The 25,671-nt window shown below is 39.6% G+C and overlaps 1 protein-coding gene across 1 annotated transcript in view; it reads right to left on the bottom strand.

Moving 5' to 3' along the window:
- Positions 1 to 1,268: 1,268 nt before the first annotated feature.
- Positions 1,269 to 25,671, bottom strand: part of LOC140239658 (uncharacterized) — a 55,257-nt gene continuing 30,854 nt past the window's right edge. Inside the window, exons 34-68 of the mRNA XM_072319488.1 lie at positions 25,170 to 25,350; positions 24,312 to 24,434; positions 23,505 to 23,633; positions 22,971 to 23,090; positions 22,123 to 22,226; positions 21,492 to 21,636; positions 20,276 to 20,401; positions 19,861 to 19,983; positions 19,058 to 19,180; positions 18,277 to 18,408; positions 17,448 to 17,579; positions 16,934 to 17,056; positions 16,242 to 16,361; positions 15,671 to 15,787; positions 14,876 to 15,121; positions 14,450 to 14,590; positions 13,695 to 13,820; positions 13,128 to 13,256; positions 12,492 to 12,604; positions 11,604 to 11,844; positions 11,129 to 11,257; positions 10,472 to 10,588; positions 9,548 to 9,673; positions 8,693 to 8,815; positions 8,082 to 8,209; positions 7,298 to 7,544; positions 6,659 to 6,746; positions 6,021 to 6,061; positions 5,585 to 5,657; positions 5,050 to 5,090; positions 4,253 to 4,328; positions 3,429 to 3,873; positions 2,840 to 2,935; positions 2,185 to 2,265; positions 1,269 to 1,358 (exon numbers count right to left, since the gene is read on the bottom strand). Of these exons, the coding sequence (XP_072175589.1) occupies positions 1,269 to 1,358; positions 2,185 to 2,265; positions 2,840 to 2,935; positions 3,429 to 3,873; positions 4,253 to 4,328; positions 5,050 to 5,090; positions 5,585 to 5,657; positions 6,021 to 6,061; positions 6,659 to 6,746; positions 7,298 to 7,544; positions 8,082 to 8,209; positions 8,693 to 8,815; positions 9,548 to 9,673; positions 10,472 to 10,588; positions 11,129 to 11,257; positions 11,604 to 11,844; positions 12,492 to 12,604; positions 13,128 to 13,256; positions 13,695 to 13,820; positions 14,450 to 14,590; positions 14,876 to 15,121; positions 15,671 to 15,787; positions 16,242 to 16,361; positions 16,934 to 17,056; positions 17,448 to 17,579; positions 18,277 to 18,408; positions 19,058 to 19,180; positions 19,861 to 19,983; positions 20,276 to 20,401; positions 21,492 to 21,636; positions 22,123 to 22,226; positions 22,971 to 23,090; positions 23,505 to 23,633; positions 24,312 to 24,434; positions 25,170 to 25,350 (4,695 nt within the window). The remainder of the gene's footprint in view (positions 1,359 to 2,184; positions 2,266 to 2,839; positions 2,936 to 3,428; positions 3,874 to 4,252; positions 4,329 to 5,049; positions 5,091 to 5,584; positions 5,658 to 6,020; positions 6,062 to 6,658; positions 6,747 to 7,297; positions 7,545 to 8,081; positions 8,210 to 8,692; positions 8,816 to 9,547; positions 9,674 to 10,471; positions 10,589 to 11,128; positions 11,258 to 11,603; positions 11,845 to 12,491; positions 12,605 to 13,127; positions 13,257 to 13,694; positions 13,821 to 14,449; positions 14,591 to 14,875; positions 15,122 to 15,670; positions 15,788 to 16,241; positions 16,362 to 16,933; positions 17,057 to 17,447; positions 17,580 to 18,276; positions 18,409 to 19,057; positions 19,181 to 19,860; positions 19,984 to 20,275; positions 20,402 to 21,491; positions 21,637 to 22,122; positions 22,227 to 22,970; positions 23,091 to 23,504; positions 23,634 to 24,311; positions 24,435 to 25,169; positions 25,351 to 25,671) is intronic.

Genomic DNA, 25,671 nt, shown 5'->3' with positions numbered 1-25,671 from the left:
GTCTGGTCACTCCGGTCTTAAACGATATCTCGTAACACTGGGTTATACGTGTGCCCAGTCAGAATAAAACAACTTAGGTAGATTAAGACAAACATACGAACGAACATACACAAGTACGTTTGTACGTATAAAATACATACAAAACATCACAAAGATAGAGGGATCAAGAAAGATGGAATAAAAAACAACAACAACAACAACGAATTGCGTTTCAAATCATACAAACTCAAAATCTTAAGCATCTCTGGAAAACTTGCATTTCTCAGCACATGCGTCAGTGAACACTAAGTAAAAATCTATACCAACAATAATTTAGGCGTGTTGCAGCTGACATACATATGCCAGAGAGCTGTGTCTATAGTACAGACGCATTCAAATTCACTTACTTCAAAATGACAGTACTGATGAAAGAATACAGTCATAAATATATATTCATATATATATATAAAAGAAAGACATTCTGCTTGGCAATAATTGAGTGATAAAACCGTTGTCATTAAAACGTTTGCGATTATGCAAGTACAACAAAAATTATTCCCCAGGAATACATAATAATGTTCTGAATGTTAGGAATTTATCATCTCTTGATTAGCGTCCATGTACACAATCAACCTATATAAATGTCAAGTATTTCATTCATGCCTTCGATCTCATCTTTCATAAGTATTTAGACATGAATAAATCAGTTGAAGAAGCTTCCAGCGGACTAACCTGTTTTATTTTTTTTTTGTCATGTGAAGAATTGCCTTATACATATCTAGCATTTTAAAGATGGCTGCAATAAAAGAAGTGTTAGTCCATTTGTGTTTCTACTCGCGTTAACCACAAAGTACTGATATATCATTTTCTCATTTACAATCAGGCCCATAAACTAAATTCCGTTTTTACATTCATTTAAGGTTCAAATCCCCATCAAGGTAAGAGTATTACCTTTCACTATGGAGACGTGTTTCAGAGGAAAAACAAGCAATCGAAAAGTACGATGCAGAAACACTACGACAATAAATGAGTGAATAAACATATACGTGTAATAAATACGAAATAAGGCACACATTAACGGACATCAGTACAACTACATGCATAATTACATTCCACATACATTTAAAAAGAAACTTTTTTTTTCGTTTAAAACGGGTATCCAGGATGAATGGAACATCATGTTGATCACCCCAGGTGTATAAAATATCCATATCTACAGTTTTTTTTTAATTAAATATAAAAAATATCAATTTAACAGACACCTTGGCAGTAAAGTATGACTAAAACTTTTAAAAGTAGTTATACGGTTCGAATCCTCTTGACATTCCCTTATCTCGTCCCGGTCTGCCACGATATGATCTAAATTCTTCCGTCTCCTCCTGCAGAAAATGAAAAAAAAAATCATAAAAGCATGAGAAAACATCAACCAAAGTAACAAATTTCTACAATGTGCCGACACAGACAATAATGGAATTTTAGTTCATCTGCCACATTTATAAAGTACTAAACTGTCACATAGACTGCTGAGTGCATTTTCCATGTTGAGAAAAAATCCAGTGTCCCACAGTGTGAAACACTATGTGATACATACTGTGACCAAATCGGAAACACAGTGTTAAATCTCTTGACATTGTTAAATTCGAGCGTTTTAAAATTGTGAACATATCATGAATCATCAGTTCACAGTGTGAAACAAAACATTACAATGTGAACACACTGTGAAACCACACCACAGTGTGAAGTCATCTTCACACTGTTATCTTTAATTCTAGCGTTTTCACATAGCTGACTATGGGAACACATTGTGAACACACTGTGTGACACCGTGTTCTTTCCAGCGGGGAATTTCCAGGAGTAGACACCTTTACTATGCTGTGCACATGCGGACAGACAATATTAAAGAATGTTTGGTCAATCCATAATGCCCAAGTTAAGCAATTTTATGACAGACTGATTAGTAACTGGTGCAGGCCCATCGCCTTCAACATGTCCTAAGTCTTACATCATTATATAAGATACTTGACATAGAATCATATGAGATAAAATTGGTATATATTCCAGTAAATAATGATGTATGATGTACATTTCCCCCAGCACTTTAATTCTAATATTTAAATCTCAGTTGCAAAGTGTAACTGCAGTCGGACAAACTGTAAGCTACAGTAGAGCTCACGCAAATGTTATACACCATTTATATTAACTTACGGAATAGGCATTGCTTTCTGTTCCGTCTGCGACGTATGGTCGTTCAAACCCACTGCTGAATTCTGGGTAAAGTGCTCGAGCCTGCAAAGTAAAAAAAAAAACCAAAAAACAACAACAACAACAACTGGTAAGAGTATATTGCATTTGTTGAGAGTATCAAACACCTAGAGAGTCCCAAATTTCTTTCTTCATACATCAAACTTGCTCAATACATACTTATGTCATCATAACAACCTATTCTAGTCGGTAGAGTAATAGCGATGAAAAATAAATGTTCAGAGACGAAACAAAAAGTGCTTTATAAGTGATACTAGCGCGAATAATATTAGTGTTTAACTGCACTAGGGTTATTTGTCTTGGCTACAATTTGCCATTCAAAGGTTTAAAAAAGGATACTAGATTCCAGTATGACCCAACCAGTCGAAACTAGAAAAAAAATCGTATGTATTCCATGTGCTACGGTACATGTTGTCAAAGATATATTTCTTTCCTTTCAGTTCAAAAGAATCAATACTATTCCCAATGATTGTAAATGTGTAGCACTTTTGTGTTTGAACTTAAATTTGCATGAAAGTGGCTTTGGGAGTACTTCCGTCATTCAAACATGTTGAGTAAGTTAGTCTCGAGTAAACTGACTGAATGCGTTGTAACTCACCTGAACGGACGCACGAGGAATTCCACCTGCAGCCAGGAAGTTCGAGCTTGTTGGTAGCTCCCTGGGGTCAAAGGTCGTGGGCCTTTGATCAGCGTGCTGGTAAACCAAAGAAGACACGAAAGTAAACAACTCATACAAAGACATAGTGGGTAGAGAATATGTGGGTGTGTTTTTTTTTCCAAAACAGTATTGTTTCTCCTGCAATTATTACAAAGATCTGATTTACGTGTTGTTTATTTCTTTAGTTTCTCTTTTCTTTCACTGTTTCTGTGGTTTACAATTTATCAGCTTTTTGTTCCGATGTGGTATGTAGATGACACAGAACATGTCGGTAGCGATCTTACGTATCTACATTTCCATTGACATATCTCGATGATTATGATTATCTCCTTTTTCGATATCTCTCTAGCTAAAGCGAGGTGATATCAAAGTTCGCTCGCACAAGAAGGTTAGTTTAGATCTTTTCCCACCAATATCATCATAGATGCTTGCTCGAAGACTCCAACAGATTACGTCGTAAGTATTTGTCAAAAAAGAGTGTTAAGTAAACTCATATCATTGAAAAAACTTTCAGATAACAGCGCCATACCATGTTCCACATGTTTTTGACGATGCCGGAAAATCTGCTGTCAATCGTGTCGTCGTCATCGTCGTCGAACTCGAGGATTGGTCTCGGCTGGGCACCAGCAAAAGGACGCCCTCTTGTGTTTTGATAGTAATAGAAATCGTCGGATGATGTGCTTGCAAACTCGCTCGGGTCGTTCCGGACCACGGAGCTCCGCGTTGGCGCTGGGGCGGCCGGAGCGTAGAGGCGACGCGGGCCTGCGTAGCCCCAGTTCTCCTCGCCCTCGAATAGAGCAAGCTTCCGTTGTCGACGTCGGCGGGCCGCGAAGAGGATGAGGCAGCAGAAGCACAGGAGGATGACGATGAGCACGAACCCGACGACGCCAAGCACTATGCCCACGATGGCGCCCACGGACAGGCCTGAGGTCACGATGTTTTCACACCTTGTGCCCGTATATCCATCTGGACATCTGTGTTTTTTGAATAAAGGGGTTTGTATCATTCTCTGCTCCTAATGATTTGTTTTTATTGAACCCTACGAACACTCTTTCTATTTGTTCTTTTTTCTTCCCTTGGTCTAAAAATCATTCCACAGCTCTTTCTTATTATTCTGCCATATCCTGATGCCATTTTCACTCAGCTATAAGAAATATCAATGTTTATCTTACAAAACTCGTTAAATCAAACAAGAATGGAAAATCGTGAAAGAATTAAAGGTAAGTATTCATCAATACAGCGAAAATGAAATGCACAAATGTCCAGTGTAAAAACTGTTATCGTGATACGACAGTATGACTTCATAATTGTCAGTATCGGCGTGTAAACAGAGTGGTGTTGCTTGTTGCTTACCGGCAGTACGGTTGACCAGTTTCACCGTCCAGTTCACAGGTTCCGTTATTCACACAGTCAAGCGTCTCACAAGCAACTGGGGATAAAAACAAATGAAATACATCACATTGCGATCAGACTGCATTCGAGCTGTGTATAATCATATTGGTATCAAATAACTTAGACCAAAGGACAGTTGAGATAGCAACTGCAAACATGGGCCCTCAAATAGCTATGTTCATATCAGAGATATTATCAATATTTGTGACCATAAAATCAATTCGTAATTATGCACTACATGAGCAAACGTAAACACTACTTTTTTTTAATCGTTCTTTGTACAAATTCGAAGTAGGGTCGTAGAATTACTCTATTCATCATAAAGTGGTAATTTCATTATGACGTAATAAGTGGCTGTACAAAAAACGAGAGACTTTAAAACAATAGAGAGAGAGAGAGTGTGTGTGTGTGTGTGTATACGCATCTGTGTGGGAGAGAGTGTGTGAAGAGAGAGATTAGTTGAGCATAATTGTTTGTGATTGATAAAGAGAGATGGAGAAAAAAAGAGAAAGTGTGTGTGTGAGTGGGTGTGTGTGTGTGTGTGTGTGTGAGAGAGAGAGAGAGAGAGAGAGTGGGAGAGAGTGTGTGAAGAGAGAGATTAGTTGAGCATAATTGTTTGTGATTGATAAAGAGAGATGGAGAAAAAAAGAGAAAGTGTGTGTGTGAGTGGGTGTGTGTGTGTGTGTGTGTGTGTGAGAGAGAGAGAGAGAGAGAGAGAGAAAGATCTACAAAGGCACAATTTTTTTAGATGCACATACCTAATAGCTCGCAGAAAGTCCCTGTATAATCCGCTGGGCAGCTGTAAGGTACAACCATAAAAACAAAACAAAACACAAGCATGAGATATCATGTATATTATACCAGACGATTGTGAATAATCATCTGCAGGACATGATACCATGGAACTTTACAATCATGGAGAGTGCCCCCAATCTCTATAGCTCCTGACAGTGACACTATTTTTTTTCCGATCCAATTTAAAGGCTATGACAAATAATATTTTGAATGTATCATCTGGCTTTAATTCTTCTTTCTTGAAAAGCAATGATCAGAGAGAACACAGAATTACACAGAAAGAGAGAGAGAGAGAGAGAGAGAGAGAGAGGAAATGGAAGAGATGGAAATCGTTGTTATTTGTTATTGTCTCCTGTAAGTTTATACTACTCCTATCAACTCAAAACTAATTATTTTGCAAATATACCAAAACGAACAACGTTGAAAATTGTTGCAATTGCAGAAAATAAATTGAAGAAAATACATTTTTGGCAAACTGCATGTTGTAAATGCACTCACCTGCAGTACGGATTACCATTGGCGTCAACCAGACACTCTCCACCGTTGACACAGTCATGACCCAAACAGGCAGCTGAGGAAATAGAGACAAATTGTCGACGATCAGTTATAATCCTCTGTACTCACACTCAGGTTCCCATAGTATATTTCCAAACATTTGTGCGGAGACGATGCATTTTTGCTTTTATCTTATCACCTTGTCCAACCGTTACCGAGTAAAACGTTCGTGAGGAGCAAGATCAAGCATTTGCTTGCTTCCGTTTTTATAGAAAAAAAAAGGCTGTCAAGAAGTATATTTTTTAATTATATTTATTTCCTAATCTGTAATACGCAATGTGCGTCCCCTGTGCCGAACTAGGTATCCGAAGTCCAACAAACTAATATTTGAATAGTGCACGTCCTTCCTTTGATATTGTAAGAAAAAAAAAATACTTACTGTTGTTCTCACAAATTGATCCGCTGAATCCAGGTGGGCATCTGGGGTATAGACAAAGAGACAAATCAAGAGTCACTTGACGGCAGTCAAATTGCACAGTCATTAACTCATATCTATTATAATCTATATTTCATTAGCAGAAATGATCAGCGTCAATACGTAATGACATGCCGCGCATTATTGCACGTTCAACCTACTCCACAGAGAATTGTTACTTTATTGCAGCCTCTTATAGAGGGGACACCATTCTCGTAATAGTTGGATACAGTTTGGATGGCTCAGTTTAATTATGATTTCTTGGTATCAAAATTACATAGCATGGTACGCCATGGTATGGCAGTAACTTTACTTCAATCAGAAGAAGACTCTTCAAGGAACAAGCAGAAAAAGTGTAAAACGGTAGTCATGTATTGTTACGGTAAAAAAAAAAAAAAAAAAAAAAAAAAAAAAAAAAAACATAAGTGTTGAGTGCGGCCCAAAAGCAAAATGAAATCAATGGAATCAAGATAAAGCAGGCATTGAATTGAAAATCATTGTCAATATTTCACGAGAATTTCACAAGAACTGAGAGGAAAAATCTATCACAGCAGATATTGCTTAGAGTGAATGAACACCATCCTTGTCGCAGGGATACTTACGCGCATCTTGTAACAGCGTCATCGTAGTCTACCTGACACGTGCCACCATTAAGACAGGGGTTCACACTGCACGACGCGTTAGCTGGATCTGCAATGCACGGATTGAAAATGCAAAGAGAAACGTGAAAAGGGTTTTTTTTTATATTACCTGCCATCCATTAACAAATCGAGCGAAATGATTATCGGACCTCTGGGCCCTGTTTTATGAAGAGGTTATAACTGATTATATAGTTGATTTATATCATAAGTCTTCGGCAGCTTGTGTGTAAAGGATTTTTAAGATCGATTATATCTTTTGATAAAACGGGGATCTGGTAAAAGAAATATTAACCGACATGAATTACTTACAAGTACGTTCTTCAAAGCACGGAAACACGTGCTTCAGAAATGCATCATAATGTTACCACTATACCCCCCCCCCCACACACACACACACAAATAGAATAAAATAGCAGCTCACTGTTGAAAAAAAAAGAGTTTTTGTTTTTTCTTTTTGCCTGCAAACTTTAGATTTGGGCAAGACAAAATCTCTACGTACCCTGCCAAAGCTTGTAGCCTGTCAAAGAGAGGGCGCTAAACAATTATTCAATTACATCACTCATTGGAACTCGTTTAGGAAGTCAATAACAAGAAACCTACCCTCGAATGAGAGGAAGTCCAGATACAAAATGGTGCCGTCTGTGCCCGTCCACTCCGTCATCTCCGTTGAGGAGAAACCGTTGTCATAAATTACGCCAGTTCTTTCCAGTGCTTCGGATTGCGACTCGCCGAACACGTTGAGCGAGAAGAAGGCTATGATACTACCCGCCGAAAAGCCCGTGACGTTGCAGCTCAGGTAAGTGTACGGCACGTTCAAATTGAGCCATACGTCGATTTGGGATGAGAACTGTTTTGATGCAATGATAAAATAATGCAAAAAGGACTTAAATCCTGGAAATCCTTGATTTGATTTTGTCAATGGACGACTGTAATGTTATTGCTGTATTGTTTGACCGCCATATAAAGGCTCGCTATTATCAACTTGATATTCCGGTTTTAGCACAGACGACATGCCATCAGGTAGTTGGGTTGGCCTGTGTGCCGCGTTTCTCTAGCTTGTCCTGCAATAATTCCAATACTTTACTTTGGATATATCAAGGCATCAGAGAAAAATCAACGAAGAAGCATAGATACGAAAATTTCCTGTAATAGACTAGCGTTTATCTCTTCTATCGTATCGAACTGCTGAATATCTTTCTTCTAAACAATACACTTGAATGCAAATCCATGCCTGTTGACACTTCATTGTTTTGATTGTTGTGTTATTATCATGCTACAACAACCATGACAACGGGAAGCGTCAAAAGCAATGAAAACTGAGATAAAAAATAAACTCCTCCATGAACTGAGGATAAAAAAGTAAGATGCAAATTGTAGTTCTTACCACAGCGCAGACTGTTTCACTTTGATATTGGTAATACGCAGAGGAAGGATCCGCCAGACTACTGTTGTAGTCCACGGGAGTTCCGCTGATGCGATTGTAGCGAATCTGACCACTCAGCTCCTCGAAGACTGTATTATGTGAAAAGAACAGAATAATAGACCAGTGGATTGATGAAAACATCAAAACAAAAAATCAGCGAAGATATGATAGTACCCGTCATCAGTTTTGGTATCACTCACACTATCTTCCAGTTCGTGATGTAAACATTAAATTTTGTCAGCTTCAACTATAAACCCTTGCTCACAAAACACGAAACAAGGGCAGATTAAACCGAAGAAGTGAAAAGCAAACCAATTTTACAAAAACTTAAATACTACAAAACAAAATCAACCCACAACAAATAAAGGCAGATTTTACCATACATACACACTAGGAAGGAACACTAGGCTAGGAACGTTGGGCGTTTCTGGTGAGTTTAGATTTGATTGATTTCAAGGTAGGTCCCAGGTTTGATTTTGTTACCGGTACTTCACTATTCAATGAAGAGGGTGAAAAGCAGAACAAAAAAACAAGCAACAACAATAAAAACAACAAAACAAGCATGAACTTACATAGACAGTAGCCAAGATACCGTATTGTTCCATCCATACACACGCATTCATAGCTGCCAGCAGTATTAACACATTCCTCATTCATTCCCGTGCAGGTTGCGGGATCTGCGCACTCGTCGATATCTGGAAGTAAAGAGTCGAAATGAGATCTTCAGTAAATGATGACGTCGTGGTGCTGAGAACGCTATAAAAAAGTGTCATTAAAACTCGAAATGGTTGTCAAAATAGCAGTGTTATTTCTATGGAAGAGAATCACTCAAATTTTGATATCTGTCCTATTCATCATCTCAGCGACCTAGAGCCAAAAAAAAAAATAATAATAATTGTAACAGCCATAGAACATGTCGGATTCCACCAGCAATAAGTAACCGATACGTAACATGTTACCAATGATTTTACTTTTACAATTGTATATATGAATCTTTACGCTCCCTAGTCATGCTAGTATATTTTTGTGACCAAAAGTGTATACAAAAGTATATTATAATCATTTGAAATGAGTGTAACCAAAAACAACTTAATTTGTTTAAAAAAAAATTAATTTGAAAGGGATCAGATGATTCAATGAATAAGATAATCCATCGATAAACTACAGGTGCATGCCTTGAATAATTTGCCTTCAATAGAAAATAAAAGAAAATCAAATGTTTCATATTGACGTATCAAAATTGGACTAAAATTAAGAACAAACTTAATCAGACACGTTTATGAAAACTTAAACATAGTAGGTAACTTTACAATCAAGATGATGGTGACCTTAAAAACATTATGGAACGTACGGTAGCTTTTAAGAGAACAACCAAAAGCTAATAAAGATTCCGCGATGAAACGAAGCTAGGAAATGATGACGCTCACCTGTGCAGACGGACCCCGGCGGAGACCCGGTAAAGCCGGTCTGACATGAGCAGCTGTAACTTCCGTCCGTGTTGTTACACACCGAGTTGGCTCCGCACACGTTAGCGAGGTCGCACTCGTTGATATCTGGACGAGTGACGTTTAACGCAGGTGGTATAAAGAGAAGACATTGTTGAAGTTGCACCCTTAATATCTTTCCTTTCGCGCGTCAGACTATTATCTCCCTCTATTGAATACATCTTGTAAAACGTTTATGGTTAAGTCGCATTACCTCATACCTACGTTTTAATCTAAAATTTTGACTAGCATCCTTTCATTATTGGAGCCGATGGTGCTTTTGATTGTGAGTAATTGCTGTTGATTGTAATACTGTTTGCGTACGGATTGTTAAGAAGTATTCGGTACAATGATGCTGACATCTTATTTTCAACAACAACAACAACAACACTAGAGAGCGAAAGATTTCTGCTCGTGCTTAATATGCATTATTAACTTTGCGGAGTTGCCTTGCGTACTCGATTGTTTTGAAATCAGAGACTCCAACTCTCCCGTTTTCGACGGGAGATCTCCCGCCGAAAACCCAATTTTGCAAAATCTCCCGTTCTCCCGTTTGAGATCTAATTTCTCCCGCCCTGGCTCTTTGTCTCCCGTTGGAAGGGATTTCTTACTTATTTCTATCGTATGTTGAAAAAATAAGCCTTAGATAGCACAAGAGAGCATCTAGAACCCTAGGAACTTCGCGCTTCGCACACATCAAGTTGGAGTCTCCCGTTTGCTAGGGGTTTCAGGCGGGAGAATCTCCAGATCAGAAGGTGCTTTGGGTTGGAGTCTCTGTGAAATGACAAGCGTGCCATTAATATGGTGTGTTTACTTGTAAGATAATAATACAGTGGCTTCTTAATAAAAACCAATTCCCGAGCTTACCTGAACACGTGAGGCCATTTCCAGTGTATCCCTCGTTGCACACACACGAGTATCCTCCAATACTGTTGTTACACTGTGCGTTCACACTGCAGATTCCGAGCTCACACTCATTAATATCTGGGGGAAAACGAGATACAGAAATGCTAACTTTGTAGTACCCTGTTGGATAAGCAGTTCGTGTCATCACTACGTTTCGCTCATTAGCAGCAATGGGACACTGTTATTGATACATTTTCACAACTTTGTAACGCGCCCTATAAAACACATTACACAAATTGTTTGTCGTATTGCAATGAAATTTTTTTGATGCTAATATTGCTCGAATAATCAGGGCGCAATAGGAGGCACGCTTCGTGATATGCATTTCATCTAGGAAATTCAATATTATCTTCTCTCTTTCTGCCATGATGAAATAACCACGGCAACAGATATACGTGTTGTGTCCGTTTTTTAAAGGCAAATATTTTTAACATTAAGTAATTGTCGTCAATAAATGAAATTATCTTCTTTTTTTTTATTTATGTTATAAATGAAATTCTCTTTGTCTTTACCCTGTATTTAATCCGTAACTTCTATCAATTCTTAGTTGCTTTGTGAGGTATACAAAACCAATGAACCACTTACAAACCGGACCAAGTCAAAAGCCAAGTAATTTACCTCCGCACGACCTGTTGGCGCTAGTTACAAACTCGTAGCCGGGATCACACTGACAGCGATAGCTTCCCACGTTGTTGATACACATGGAGTTCACCGGGCAGATGGAGGCGTTACTACACTCATTCATATCTGTGTACAATAAAACACGTCAAAACACGCAGGAATTAAGGCTACTTACATTCATTCTAGGAATCTTTTGTGGGGATCGAGTTCGACTAGGATTTAGACCAAGTGCCTTTTTTTTTGTTGTTTTTTTTTTTGTCTGGATGTATCTGGGTTTGTGTGTTTCGTGTGTATTCCCCTCTTTTTTCTTTCTGATTTTAGGGGATGGGCTAGCGAACGTAATGTATGATAGAGAAACCATACATATTACAGTATTTTATTGTTAACGTAGAGCAATAACAAAAGCACATTCGTATCTCCATGATAAGACAAGACGCGAAATACTTGGAAATTTAGAAAAAAAAAATCTTACCGACTTCAATGACGGTCTCGACATAGACACGGTTGTCCGGCGGAAGAATGTCAGTTCGGGTACCGATCAGGGCGTCGTCGAATGTTTCGGCTAGTTCGGCCTCAGTCGCGTCGTTGCTGAGCGGGATGTCGACACGGTAGATGATTTCGGCCCTGGTGCCGTTCCCTGCCAGAGTTATCTGCTGCACGGACACGGCGAAGACGTCGGAGAATAAGGTCGATGCCCTCAGGATGACAATGGTCTAAGGACAGAAGGGTTGCAGAAATCTTGTTATATTTCAAATGATATATACAGTCGAACCTGTCTATATCGGCCATCCAAGGGAGACGTAGACAAGATATTTAACATGGTTTTTTTTTTTTTTATTCTCTCGGAGGGAATTGTTCTTACTGGTCGTATACGGCAGGTGGCCGCTATAGACAGGTGGTTGCCAAGCCAGGTTTGACTGTAATTTATTCAGCCTTTCTCGAATCATAAAGAATGTAAGAATGGATGAATCAGTACAAAATTACAGATGTGCATCAAAAGAAGGAAAAAAAAAACAGACAAATCAATCAATTAAAAAAGCCAAGAAAAACAGAAACGAAGCATAGCTTTATATACCTTAGAACATTGTTGAAAGAAATGAGCCAGTCCGGCTTAAATGGTATAGGATGTAATTGTCTCCAATAGCAACAAAATAGAGTTTACTTTACCGTATTCATAATACAATGCATGCCGTTTTGTAATAACCCCATTTGTTTGCTTTGACTACCGATGACACAGAAAACGTCATAGCATTAATACAACCCACCCACTGTGTGTGCTACTGAGTTATAAAGAATGAACCAGAACAAACGAGCCAGCTACAAAATTATACTCTTGAACAAAAAGCTACGAGCAACTCACATCATTCGCCAGGGCTTCTAGGTATTGATCAGTGCTGACTATGCTGTAATAGAACTCGACCACCAGGCCCTGGATGTCCACGAACTCGACCATCAAGAAGAGAGTGTGGGCCGCTTTAAGATAAAACGATATATCGCTGTCATTGTATTTTGTCCTACTTATCATACAAGAGGGGACATGAATAAAATTACACAATGATACAGAGCTCATTGTTCAATAGCACCGTTTCATTACGTCTGGAAGCAAAATTTAACTCAAAAAGGAAGTGAAGAAGAACTCATTTCTTGCAAATATTCTGATGCAGACAATTTACAATATGACGCATGCGTATTTCCTAGTAAACAGACAGTGATCGTAAATCGTAATGCCAACCATGTAGATTAGACCCTTACATTCCTCGACATACCAATGTCATTTTCAAACCACAGTCATATCACAATAATCAACATTGTCAATTTGAGTAAATTTCCAGTATCGACATCAATTACCAGGCCAGGGCGCATCACATTCCAATACAGCTTAAAGTAGCCCTGGAAACAGTCTACTGCGGAGTAAGGAGAAAACTCTCCGCGTTCAACAGATTGAAAGCTGTGACGTCAACGCGGAGTTATCGGTCACGTGATCCAGGACACCCACCTTGACACATGCCGTCGATATTGAAGGTGCTCGCCTGACACACGCACTGATAGCTTCCGTCCGCCTCCAGACAAATAGTGTTCATGATGTCATCGCAGGGATTGGGAGTCTGCGAACATTCAGCAATGTCTAGTCGCAAGATACAAGAAGAGACATGATAATAATGATATCAAAACTAAAGAATGACAATATAAAGACATATACACGTACGATCGTACGAGTATGTGGCAGCGGTGAGGCTGAGAGTGTAAACCTACTAAACAATTTAATACTGCATGGTACAATCAATTCTGATCTCATGAAACAACAGTGATATATTTTAGGTTAAAAAAAATAATAAATCGATATTGTACGTTGAAAATCAATACTAATTACAGTACCTTGATCGATTCTTGTGTATGGTTCAACTCATTTCACACAAAATAACATGGACTACCAGCAGCAATGAAATCACTGAAATCAACTAGGCAGTCCAACAACACAAGCAAAAACAAATTCCGCACGAGCTCTGAGTAGAATATAGTTTAGCAGGCAGACAAAATGCACTTGCGATCCCACAGCACTGACCTTCACATGTTCTCGCTGAGCTGGCCATGTAACCACTGTCGCAAACACACTCATAGCTGCCATTCGTGTTGACGCACATGGAATTGGCGCCACAAGAGTCCACTTGCAGTGCGCATTCATCCACGTCTGCAAAGTCACAGAAAAAAAAAAAAGAAGCAGTCAGGATAAGAGACAGAGAAAACTTGTGTGTCCATGCTTTTTGTGTGTGTGTTTGTAGTTGTATTTGTATTTGAACAAACATAATAGATACATTGTATATACAATGAGAAATGCAAATTTCCTTCGAACACATACTGTTCCTGGGAGGCGATTTGAAACAAGTCAATCATTAGGTCCTATTTTTTTAAAGTCAGCACCTTGAAGCATGTTGATCCTGAAGAATTTAACCCCCACACGAAAATAACACCACCAAAGATTTAGGATACGCGCAGTATTAAAGACAGTGTCACGAATCAAATTAAACTAAATTCTGTTGTATTGATTTCTTTGTGCAATATTTCCCCGTATGATATGAACATATTTTCCCCAATCGATATGACTTTTATGATGCTTTCAGTTCATGTTGATTTTAATTCATGATCACTTGAATTATGAATTACATAACACTTTTATTTTAATGCAGTAGGATTATCGCTTCACCGTAGCTTTCGATGGTAATGACGTTTGAGCCCACGAGGCGGCATGTGTACTGTAAATGCAAGTTTGTGTCAGTTTTAGCATGCACGTTTCAAAAGTCTTCACATCTTTTTACGTACCTAGACACGAGCCAGCTTCCGCACGACTTCCGGTGCTATCGAACCAACCATCCAGACAGTTACACGTATAGGAACCTTTGGTATTCGTGCAGTTTGAGTTGACGTCACAGTCTATCGTCCCCAGCTCGCATTCATTGACATCTGATAATGGTGGCGAAAGCAAGAAAAACTAGAGTGATATAAAGGCACAACTTTGAGTATCTATGGTTAACTCATCCCATTAAGACAAAAAGATTTCCAAAATAACCTCGCAACAAAACTATATATCTGAGAATAGTTGTCCTGTTTTCATGTCTGTTAGAAATAAGAAAAATATACGACAGTAAACATATGCTTAAACACACATAGATTGTGATATAGATAAAGTAAATAGAAGATATAAATGAATACATAAGTTAAAAAGGAGCCCGCCCTCTATCACCTTACCTGTGCAGTTGACTCCGTCTCCACTGTAGCCTACCATGCAATCGCACGAGTAGTTGCCAGGAAAGTTGGTACAAATGGCGTCATTATGGCAGTATTCCGGATTCTGAAAACACTCATCGATATCCACGCACGGCTCGGTTCCGTCCCCCATGTAGCCTTCGTTACAGACGCAAGTGTACGAGCCCCCGAGCTCCATGCAGTAACTGTTTTCTGGGCACAGATTTGGGTCTTCGCATTCCTTGATGTCTGTACAGTGGGAGATTACGTAATCGGTAAGGAGGTGGCAACAATGGCTATAATTAGCCAGTTCTCACGCAGTTTCATTTTGCGCATGAGCAGAAAGAAAAGGTAATTTGTACCAACAGGCATCACTTGGATAAGCGTCTGTGATGTAATGATTATTTATGTTATCCTTCTAAATGCTTCTTGCCAGCACATCCACCAGAGAGCAAAAGTGGTATTTGACAATATCAATAGAAAGAGAGGATTTTTTAATACATTCTCAATGCAAAATAATGACATGGATGTGTGTAACGGTCGGTTACAAAATTGAAACTCTTCGGCTGTGTGTGTGTGTGTGTGTATTACGAAGGAATCGGTGATGAAGCTGTACACAGGATTACTCGTTACGGGATTCCCGAATACATCCCAGCCTGGCTACACTTCCGACTCCACAGTATCACCACGCTACCCGGTTTTTTATTTTTGCTGGCCTGGCCTCTTATTTCTTTCTACCTCCGATGCGGTAAAAAAACAAACAAACAAAACAAACACAGTTAGACTTTATGAACTTACCATAACACGCAGTGCCGTTACCATAGTAACCGGAGTGACAAGTGCAGTTGTAGGAACCCTCAAAGTTCACGCAATCGGCATTGATGTCGCATGGAACCGACAGACATTCATTGATATCTGTATGTAGGAGAAACCAAAGAACGGGATTGCATTTTAAAAGAAAAAAACGGCGTTCCATACCGCTGTATGCAATCTGAACACTCCGACCAGCTGGTGAAGTATGTGTTATGATAATCATTTTGATATCGACCTGCATTGGAAATTGAATTTCGGTTAATTTTGCAGTCAACTTCAAATGGTTTATTATACGCTTATGTGGTAGCATGGTAGGCCGTAACTCACCGAGAGAGTAGGCGGCTCTGGATATTAAAAAGCCAAATAAAATTGACGACAGTCCTTGTGCATTTCGGCGTTGTCGTCCTACATAAATGACAGGGCACATTTTTTGAAAATTGTAACTACTAAAGATCAGCCATCTCCACGTCGGCTGCTAAGACAGTGAGACCCGATTTCTACAGGCTCCACTCGCGATAGCCGTACATGTCGGGGAGAAACTTCTCGTGAAACTCACCGAAACACCCGAAGGTCTGATCGCCGACGTATCCCGGTGAGCAGGTGCAGACATAAGACCCTTCCGTGTCGGTACAATCCGAGTTGGCCACGCACGGTGAGCTATCACACTCGTTGAAATCTGAAGGTGTGACAGACAGACAGACTCAACATAATGATTTCAATTCCATCCGTAGCTTCATTGCATAATGATGTCAATGGTAAAATTAAACCAATGAGCCTGAGAGAGTTAACGTTTCAAGATGAAAGAACTAAATGGATTTAAGGTGACGCAAACACTTTGTGTGGCGTACAAGTCAAGCAACATCGCTGTCAAAATCGTCTACATAATTTCATCGGTGAGATGGGTTGTTTTGTTGTTGTTTTCAGAGTAGCGATTTTCTCATTACATAGACAACAGTTTTTTCTCAGCTATCTCAGTCATACCCTAAATGCATTGATTGACCATGTCCAGATCACAACCTCAAAACAAAAGACCTAGCGGTTGTCTATTCAAATGCATTTTGATAGAAAGAATCCATTGGCTTTGAGAGCGTTTTCGTTTGTTGTTGTCGTTGTCGTTGTCGTCATCATCATCGTCGTCGTTGTTGTCATGAAAATCCCTTGCTCGACAACGGCGGAATATTGAAGATTGCAACCTATCATTACCTATGGTGGAAAAAAAAGACGAGTGGGGAAGAGAGGTATTCTTACTCGAGCATGTTGTCCCGTCTCCACTGAAGCCCGGATTACAAGAGCACTCGTATCCTCCAGCCGTGTTGTTACACGCAGCGTTGATCGAGCAATTATTGTTTCCGGAGTCACACTCATTGATATCTGCATGATACGCGTATAAAAAACAAACAACAAAAACAAAAACGAAATCCATCATTAGCATTGTGACTTACAGTGCTAATTTTCACAATGTAGAAAAGATGAACAAGTATTTTGTGAACCTTTCTTTTTCTTTCTTCCTGCAAACATTATCATCAACGGTGACGAAAGTTGGATGGGAAACTGTAAAACAATCCACTTTAAAAAACGATTTTGATCATCAAAGGTTAATGTACTCATGACATTCTGAAACAAACATTCAAATATATAGTTCAGATATCGTATATGCTTATGTGTGTGGTTTTGATTGTTTCATTATTTGTTTGTATGAATGTTGCTTTGTTGGTTCGTGCGTCTGTTTGTTTCTTTCTTTGATTTTCCGAAGATCACATACCCGAGCAGCTTCGCAGATCTGTGCCCAGGGTGTAGCCACTGTTGCAAGAGCAGGTGTATCCCCCTTCCGTGTTGGAGCACAACCCCTCGGTTGGGTCGCAATTATCAGTCATTTCTAGACACTCGTCGATATCTGTTAATCGGGACGAAGGTACATAAAAAATAAGAACAATTTGTTGCCTTATCATTAGTGTTATGTTATATTATCATCATCATCACCATCACTGTTCGCGCTCATCCACACACACACAGAACGCTATGTAAAGGACACATTATTAGAAATATATAAGACTGCATGATTATGCAAGGCCTCTTCTAGCAAAAGAAAGGCAACTTAGTGCCCCCACAGCATCACCCCATGCTCTCTGGAATGCGGCAAATACAAATACAGATACGTACGCACATACACATAAACATTATTATACACATACAATGTATATAGGCCTACACACATACATACGCAAATTCACACATCGATACATACATACTCATAAATACATACATACAAACAGGAGAAAGACTATGGTTTAAGAACAAAATCACTCCTTGAATTTACCTTGATAAAAAAAATAATAATCATCATGTAAGCCTTCTGTATAATTTTCAAACCCATGCACAGCTTAGCATTTCAACGTACATGTAGCTATTCCGCGTAGGCTGGAAACATATTGGTTGATTGTTAAGCCTCTCGGTGCCATATTAATTACCAATCCATATTACATATAATATGGTTTGCATGTGAAATTTGTGCACGTTTGACTCATCGGCTCAGAATTGGCTTGGTGCTTGCGCACATAGAATACGGATGCTATAATTATATCAAGCCGTACCTTCACAGTTTGTGGCGTTGGAGTTGTTGTAGCCACGAGGACAGACGCAGGTGATGAGGCCGGTGGCGTTCAGACACATCCCGCCTCCAGTGCAGGGGTCTAGGGCCACGTCACACTCCATGCCCGAAGCAACTGTGGGGGGAAGTGGGTTTAACAACAACAAAATCTCGATATAAACATATAGGTGCCAAAATCGATGATAGGGGAATTAAGTGTACACTGCGGGATGTGAACATTCCGGAAAAGAATAGTGTCTGATAAGGCCTTATCTCCATCTATTTACCTATCTATCTATTTATTTATCTACAACAGTGTTAACTCTCATATCTTATGTTAAAAACAGACTGCAGGGGATTTCCGTATGTGGAATAATAGATCATACCGCTCCTGGAATTATTACTATTTTTTTTTTTTTGCAAATATTTGAAGAACGAAGCACATGTTTCCAAATAATGTTCGAAGGGAGAAGCTACAACAAAGGAAATTGATCCCTCTGATGTCAATGAAATGAGAGGTTGTCTTGTGATATGGGCCAACCCGATATTTGAAAATCAGATTCGAAATAATGAATAATTTCATTGAAAAGCATTCACATCCAACAGACAGATGAATACCTCATCTTGCATGGAACATTAAAACATGATCTTCGTCATATCTTGTACAAATGTAATGAAATTTCTATTTTGTTCAACTTTGCTTGAGAAAAGAACTTTTAAAGCAAGAATTTTAAAAGGGGACTGTCTCATTGCGTCAAAGAGTATGAAATTGTTTCCATGGTTACCTTCACACGTGGAATTGTCGGCGGATAGCTGGAAGCCAGGATCGCATCCACACTGGTAGCCTGGCTCGAGGTTAATACAGCGCTGTGTGCAGTCATCAATATTCTGGCTACACTCGTTTATGTCTATATAATTGTGAAGAAGACGAGCATAACAGCGACAATTACTTATGATGCTGATGTGAATGTCTACACTAAATAGTAGGGGAGGGGCGGACGTAGAACTTGATGTGACTTTGTTTCTCCACGGAAAACGAGTTCTTTTTTTTTTTCCATTTTGCTTAGACCCATATTTCTCAGAGTAGATTCCTACACATGAGATACTCTTCTCTTCGTTTGGACCACTGGCTAGGTTTCGAGGATTAAAGATGTGACTGGTGTCAAAGTGATTTCTCTTCTAAAATAAACCCACGACGCTCTTAATGATGGAATTTCACGTGATTTTGAGCATAATTTCAAATCGTGGTCCAAAAGCTGATGTGTATGTACGTGCCTGAGCCTGCGTTGTGTGACTGAGTGTATGTCTATGTGTGCGTGTGCGTTGGAAAGTGTGAGATATGTTGATGATTAGTATTGGTACCAGTTACAGGGCACTCATGTTACAACGAACATGTTTACAGACACACACAACAATCGTTACAACGAAATCAAAAGTTATGTCGCAAATTTATGATTTATGCACATTTATACACTTTACTTGTTCGGCTAGAACAAAATTTACATATAACAAAAGAAAACCGCCGGTCCTGAGAATTTCGTTAAAATACGATGGTCTGTTTATGATACTATTGCCGCCTTCCACTCACCTTGGCAAACGAAGCCATCGCCACTGTAACCGTCATTACAGGCACACCGATAGGTGCCCTCGGTGTTTGTGCAAGATCCTTGAGCAGAGCACGGGGCGGGGACACCCTCACACTCATTGATATCTGCCAAGGGAGGAAACATGGATTACCATGGTTACTTGACGTGTCTCCATGGTAACGGCATAGCCAGTGGGATTGGTCTACTAGTGCTGACATCTCACGGACATTACATTACTTTCTCAGGTACATCATGATCGTTTAGGAATGGATTTCATAGCAGTGTGAACCTACTGTCAATGCGCGCTAAAGACAGGAATTGTATAATTGACAAAGTAACTATATTTTTCCATGAATTAGGTCTATAAGATGTTTTAGAAGAAGGAAGAAAGAAAAAAAGAAACATGTGTGCGCATACCTGAACACGAAGTTCCGTTGCCAGAGAAGCCTGTGTTACAGGCACACGTGTAACTTCCCACTTCATTCTGACATTCGGCGTTAACATCGCAGTCGTTGAAAGCAGAGTCGGAGCATTCATCGAAATCTGGAAAGTGAAAAGGGGGCATGGAAGAGAGGAGTGGGCGTGGTCTGTTAATGAATGTTTAATATAATGACCATCGGACTGTATGCGGCTGTTGCGTATAAATGCAGTTAGATGGTTAAATGAAGTATCAATAAGTCACTTGCGGGTTTTTTTTTTTTCTCTTTATTTTTCTGAGTGTATGCTTCCACACAAACACGTAGAAGAGTCTACAGTTGAACCAGTGCGTAGACTGGTTGCAGCATCCATCGGGTTTACATGGGGAACGAGCACATAATCGCTAGAGCGCAAACCATCATGGTTGACTAACTTTTACTCATGAACCTGACAGTTCCGCAACTGTGCAAGCTACGAAGTCATACGAGTTCCTACTAGTTGCCCAGACGTAACAAATACCATGCTACAAATATTGATTTGTATGGTAGCAGATTTTGTGGTTACCTCACTCTTGTCCTTATCGTACGTTTCCACGTTCGTGATCACTCGTGTCTCTGTTGTATAGTGTACCTTTCAAGTACGGTTGTGAGCATAGGGTATAGTGGCACGTTTGCGTATACTCGCCATATTGGTATAAGAGTCATTATATGGATGACTGGTCTCAACTGATTACATGGAATGCATGGCTGATTCCATTTTGATGTCAGTTACTGCTGAACCCTTGGAATCCATTCATTTCTATTGTTGGCATTCAAAGAAGTGCGCACGATGTTACAGTAGTCAGCCAAGTTAATCTTAAAGGATATGAAAACGCATAATTTTTCCATCGTTTTGTCAATTATCAAAGAAGAAAAAAAATAGGTGAATGCATGCCAGGATGAACTACAGTTTTTTTTTTTTTTTTCGTCCATATCAGCTGGAATCTCGTTCGTATAACTTAAAATGTTTGTGGTTGTCAAGTCATCTCGTGTATTATGCAAAATGTTGCGTACTTGTACCTGAGTATCTTTTTTTTTTATTTTTTGTCAAAAAATAAGTGTGATATGCCTAAGTCAAGTAATAATATTTGTAACAAGACTCCAAATAAATCTTGCACCAGATGGCTGGCCTGCATGATTTACTCAGCTGTTTGACTACCATTCCTGCCGCAACTTACCTATGCACGTATTGCCGTCCCCCGTGTAGCCGGCGTTGCAGCCGCACTGGAAGCTGCCCGGCACGTTGACACACTCTGCGTTCATGCTACACTGCGACACGCCCTCCAGACACTCGTTTCGATCGGTACAGTTGAGCCCCGTTCCCTGCGAATGAGAATAGAGGATCATTAACCTTGCTTCTCCTGACGAAAGTAAAAATTTAAATCATATCTTGCCAAGCATGGTTTACACTTTTACTACGGTTCTTTTGGCTCATCTTTCAATTACTTTGTAAGCATGGGGTACTGGTGTTTCTAGATGGTTATTTTAGCGATATTAATCCATACTTTGTTATGGTACGGTAATGTGTGGACGTTGATTATATCCAAATGATGACTGGGAAATAATATTTTTGCGGTTATTCGCATCCGCGTGAGACACATTTTCTTTTTCTTTTCTTTTCTTTTTTTTTTTAAGGGGGGAATCATCACGCAAATAAACTCAATGGAAACAATGTCTCCAATTTAGCAGCTCTGCATGGATCAGTGAAACCATTATAGAGGGTGATGAGACTCGCATCGGCACCACTGCATGATGTCACCTCTTGGAAGATATCAAACGGCACGAAAACAGGAGGATTTGGGGTCTCACCTCGTAGCCCGTGATACAGTTGCAGATGAAGTAACCTTCGATGTTGACGCAGTCTGCCAGTTCGTCGCAGTCGTTCAGCATAGGGTTGAAACACTCGTTAATATCTGGAGCAGGGAAAAGGATTAAGCACAGACAGTGGCGTGACGGCTCATTGACAACTTTTGGAACATTCATGTTTTGTACGTGTGAGTCTTTTCGCACAAGGATTCTCAATAAACATTATCTCCAAAACAGTTCACCGGAAGAGCGCTTCTTGAAAGCTTAAGTCAGTTAGAACAAAACTGACAGAAATAATACTAGTGTGTTTGATGCATAACATGGCTAAGTTTAAAGTGTTTTAAAGATAAAAGGACAGTTTTATTCTGGATTTCTACGTATGAATACTTGGGTACAGTTGTAAGGCCTACGTACATAGAAATGTACCAGTACGGCATTTCTTCTTTTTACTTTCATCCCTCTCCCTTAAAGCGCATAGAGGCACTACGGTAGTGATATGCGCTATATAAGCACTATATATATATATATATATATATATATATATACGGCTGTATTAGAACAAGCATCAACGAACGTCATGTTGCTTGTTGTTCTGAGTACTCTTAACGACTGGGAAGTGTTTACATGAAAATAGCAAGGAGTACTACAATTGACAAGTATTTTGGCTTTGCGCATGCAGACGAGTATGATTGCGCTATAATGAGTAGTGTAAATGGTAACGCGGTACAGATCAATGAGAATGCATTAAGTCGAAACTAAGGAGATTCCGGTACATTGAGGTGATTCTGAATTGCGTCGACTCTATGTGCCAAAAGTAAACCTTTAAGATGGCGCATCAGTCAAATAATTACCTTCGCAGACCAAGCCGGTGCCCTGGTATCCACTGCGACAGGAACAGGTGTACGACCCCTCCACGTTGGCACAGTCTGCGTTCGTGTCACACGGCAAATCGATCGTGCATTCATCGACGTCTGGTGTGAAGAATACGAGACAAAGACAGCCGCGGTCAAATAAAATTTCTTCCTACCAGATTTGGGGTGTCTTCTTTGCAATTTAAAGCCGGTTTTATAATGATTTTTTTTTCTTGTTTCCTGTCCAGTTAGACACCGATGAAACAGAAATGAAAAGTGTAACAGCATCTCTTTTGGTTAAACTGAGACATTTCTAAGGATCATTAAGTTAGTTAAGGATAAAAGCAAGGGTTTGTCAAATATTCACTTCCATTAAAACCAGCTAGACTGTTTCTTCAAGGTTACAAAGTTTAATTATCAAACAGGAAAGGGTAAACCTTGATCATCTTAATCAGAATGAAATGAGATATATGAAAGGAAAAGAAGGAACAACAATTCAAGGAACAAAAATCAGAAAACGGATGAAAAGCTCACCAACACACGTCCTGTTGTCCGCTGTCAGCCGATACCCGTCGTTACACCTACAGGTGTAGGAGCCGATGGTATTATTACACACTGCGTTCTCACTGCAGTCATCGGTTGCACGGTCACATTCGTTGATGTCTGTGGTCGAAGAATTCAATATGGAGAATAAATGATGTCTTACACGCATTTTTCACATCTACATTAGCTATTTTGTAGGCCTTATCTAAATAGCAACCAAAAGACTCAAACAAAAATACAAGGGATGTTTTGTCAGAGGGCATAATATCAACGCTGAAAATGTGACTGGTCACAGATGTATCACAAAGCTTGTTTGTTTGTTTGTTGTTGTTGTTTTTTCGTGCCAGTGATGCTTGTGTGATGGGATGGTATTTCTCGAGAAAGATCAGGCCAGATTTGTGATCATGATACATCTGTGTACATCGCCTCATGATTTTGAAAACTAGATATACTATTTAAGCAAAGTCCAGCAAAGTACTGCGATTCGTTTGCGTTCATGTCTCTGTAACACCAAAAGGGCACACGTGGCAAGGATGATTAATTTTTTTCTCTCGGCAAAACTTACGACATAATTACTTTGCACTGTCAACACTTATTTTCTGCACTGTTTTTTTCTTTTTCGTTTTATAAATCCTTCTCCTGCACATGCCCTATCTAGGTTAGAGTTCGATTAAGCATATTCTTTTACTTGTTCCTTGTGTTCACCACAGAATGTTACTGGTGGACTGCTATTAGAATATCGTGCTCGTAATGGTTAATGCAAAATATATGAGCATATGGAGCAAACTGTACACTCACCGATGCAGTCTTTCATGTTAGGAGTCAACTCATATCCGCCCCGGCAGCTGCACGTGTACGAGCCCAGAGTGTTGCCGCAGATCTGTTCACACTCGTCAAGACCTTCGGCACACTCATCCAAGTCTAAAGACATGGAGCAACAACAAGTGTGAAAGAAGTCGGTGAATACTGGTCCTTATGTGCAGTTTTATAGTAAGGCGGACATGAATGCCTTTGTCATCATTGGGACGATCTTAGGCTGTACTTGAGGGCTACCAACATCCAAACATCAGGTGCAGTGAAGTTCCAAAGAGTAATAAGGAAAATAATTGTGTGTTTGATATAATTATCCTTCCAAGTGGGCAAAAATAATGCTTAAAATCTATAATGCATCCAAGGGCATTAAGAGGTATTTAGTTCCTAATCTAGGAGACTTAACAGCTCTGGTATTTACTCATCGTCGTTTTGGCTTCTCCTTTTCACTGTTCTTCTTTATTTCTCCTCCCTCATATCACCTTCCTTTCACTCTTCTAAATGTCCTTATATCTATATTCACAAACTTCTCCCTTTTGTCAGTCGCTGTTGTTAACAAAAAAAGAGCATGATAAACTGAACTACATACATGTAAATTAGAAAATAAACCTATTATACTATATAGGTTGACACAGTTGATATCGAACAAAGTGTAATTTCTCTGGACACCAGAAGAGAACCGCGACCACATTACCTACCCCAATCTAGCTTCTGGACACTTTTAACTATAGCGGGAGCGGGAATTCAATGTACGCGACAAGCCGTAAGATGGCTTAACACGCGAGGATTGCGATAGGACGAGAACTACCAAGGTAAAAGGGACGGAAGCCTGACTACATCACCTACCCCAGCACTGGTATCCATCCCCGGCAAGATTCGGCGGACAGGAGGAGCAAGCAGGGGTGATACTCGGGGCCGGATAGTCGATGCAAGTGACACCCGGGTAGCAGGGGTTCAGCTCGCAAGAATCAAAGTCATTGTTGCACCGCTGACCAGTCCAGCCCTGGGCACAGTCGCACTGTGCGATCTGGATCAGGCAAAAAAAAAAAAAAAAAAAAAAAAAAAAAAAGTAGTGACCATTACACAGAGGTGAGAAGAAATAAACCACATTCTTGATTTTTTTTTCTTTGAATAAAAACACAAACGACATTGTTCGCACAAACTTACATTTTACTGGTAGCAGAAGTGTCCCGTTGTTTCAAAGTTTGACTCTTTCCTCTATTCCATTTTGTTACCTTTCTCTCTTCTATGTTTTCGTTAGAGATCTGACCTTTACCTTGAACGATTTACTCGAATACTTAAGATATCACAGTCACACAGCTTACCTCGCTCATCATAAAGCTCTGTT

Source organism: Diadema setosum, chromosome 16 (assembly GCF_964275005.1).
Source record: "Diadema setosum chromosome 16, eeDiaSeto1, whole genome shotgun sequence".
Classification (NCBI taxonomy): Eukaryota; Metazoa; Echinodermata; class Echinoidea; order Diadematoida; family Diadematidae; genus Diadema; species Diadema setosum.
This window is presented reverse-complemented; position numbering and strand designations above follow the sequence as displayed.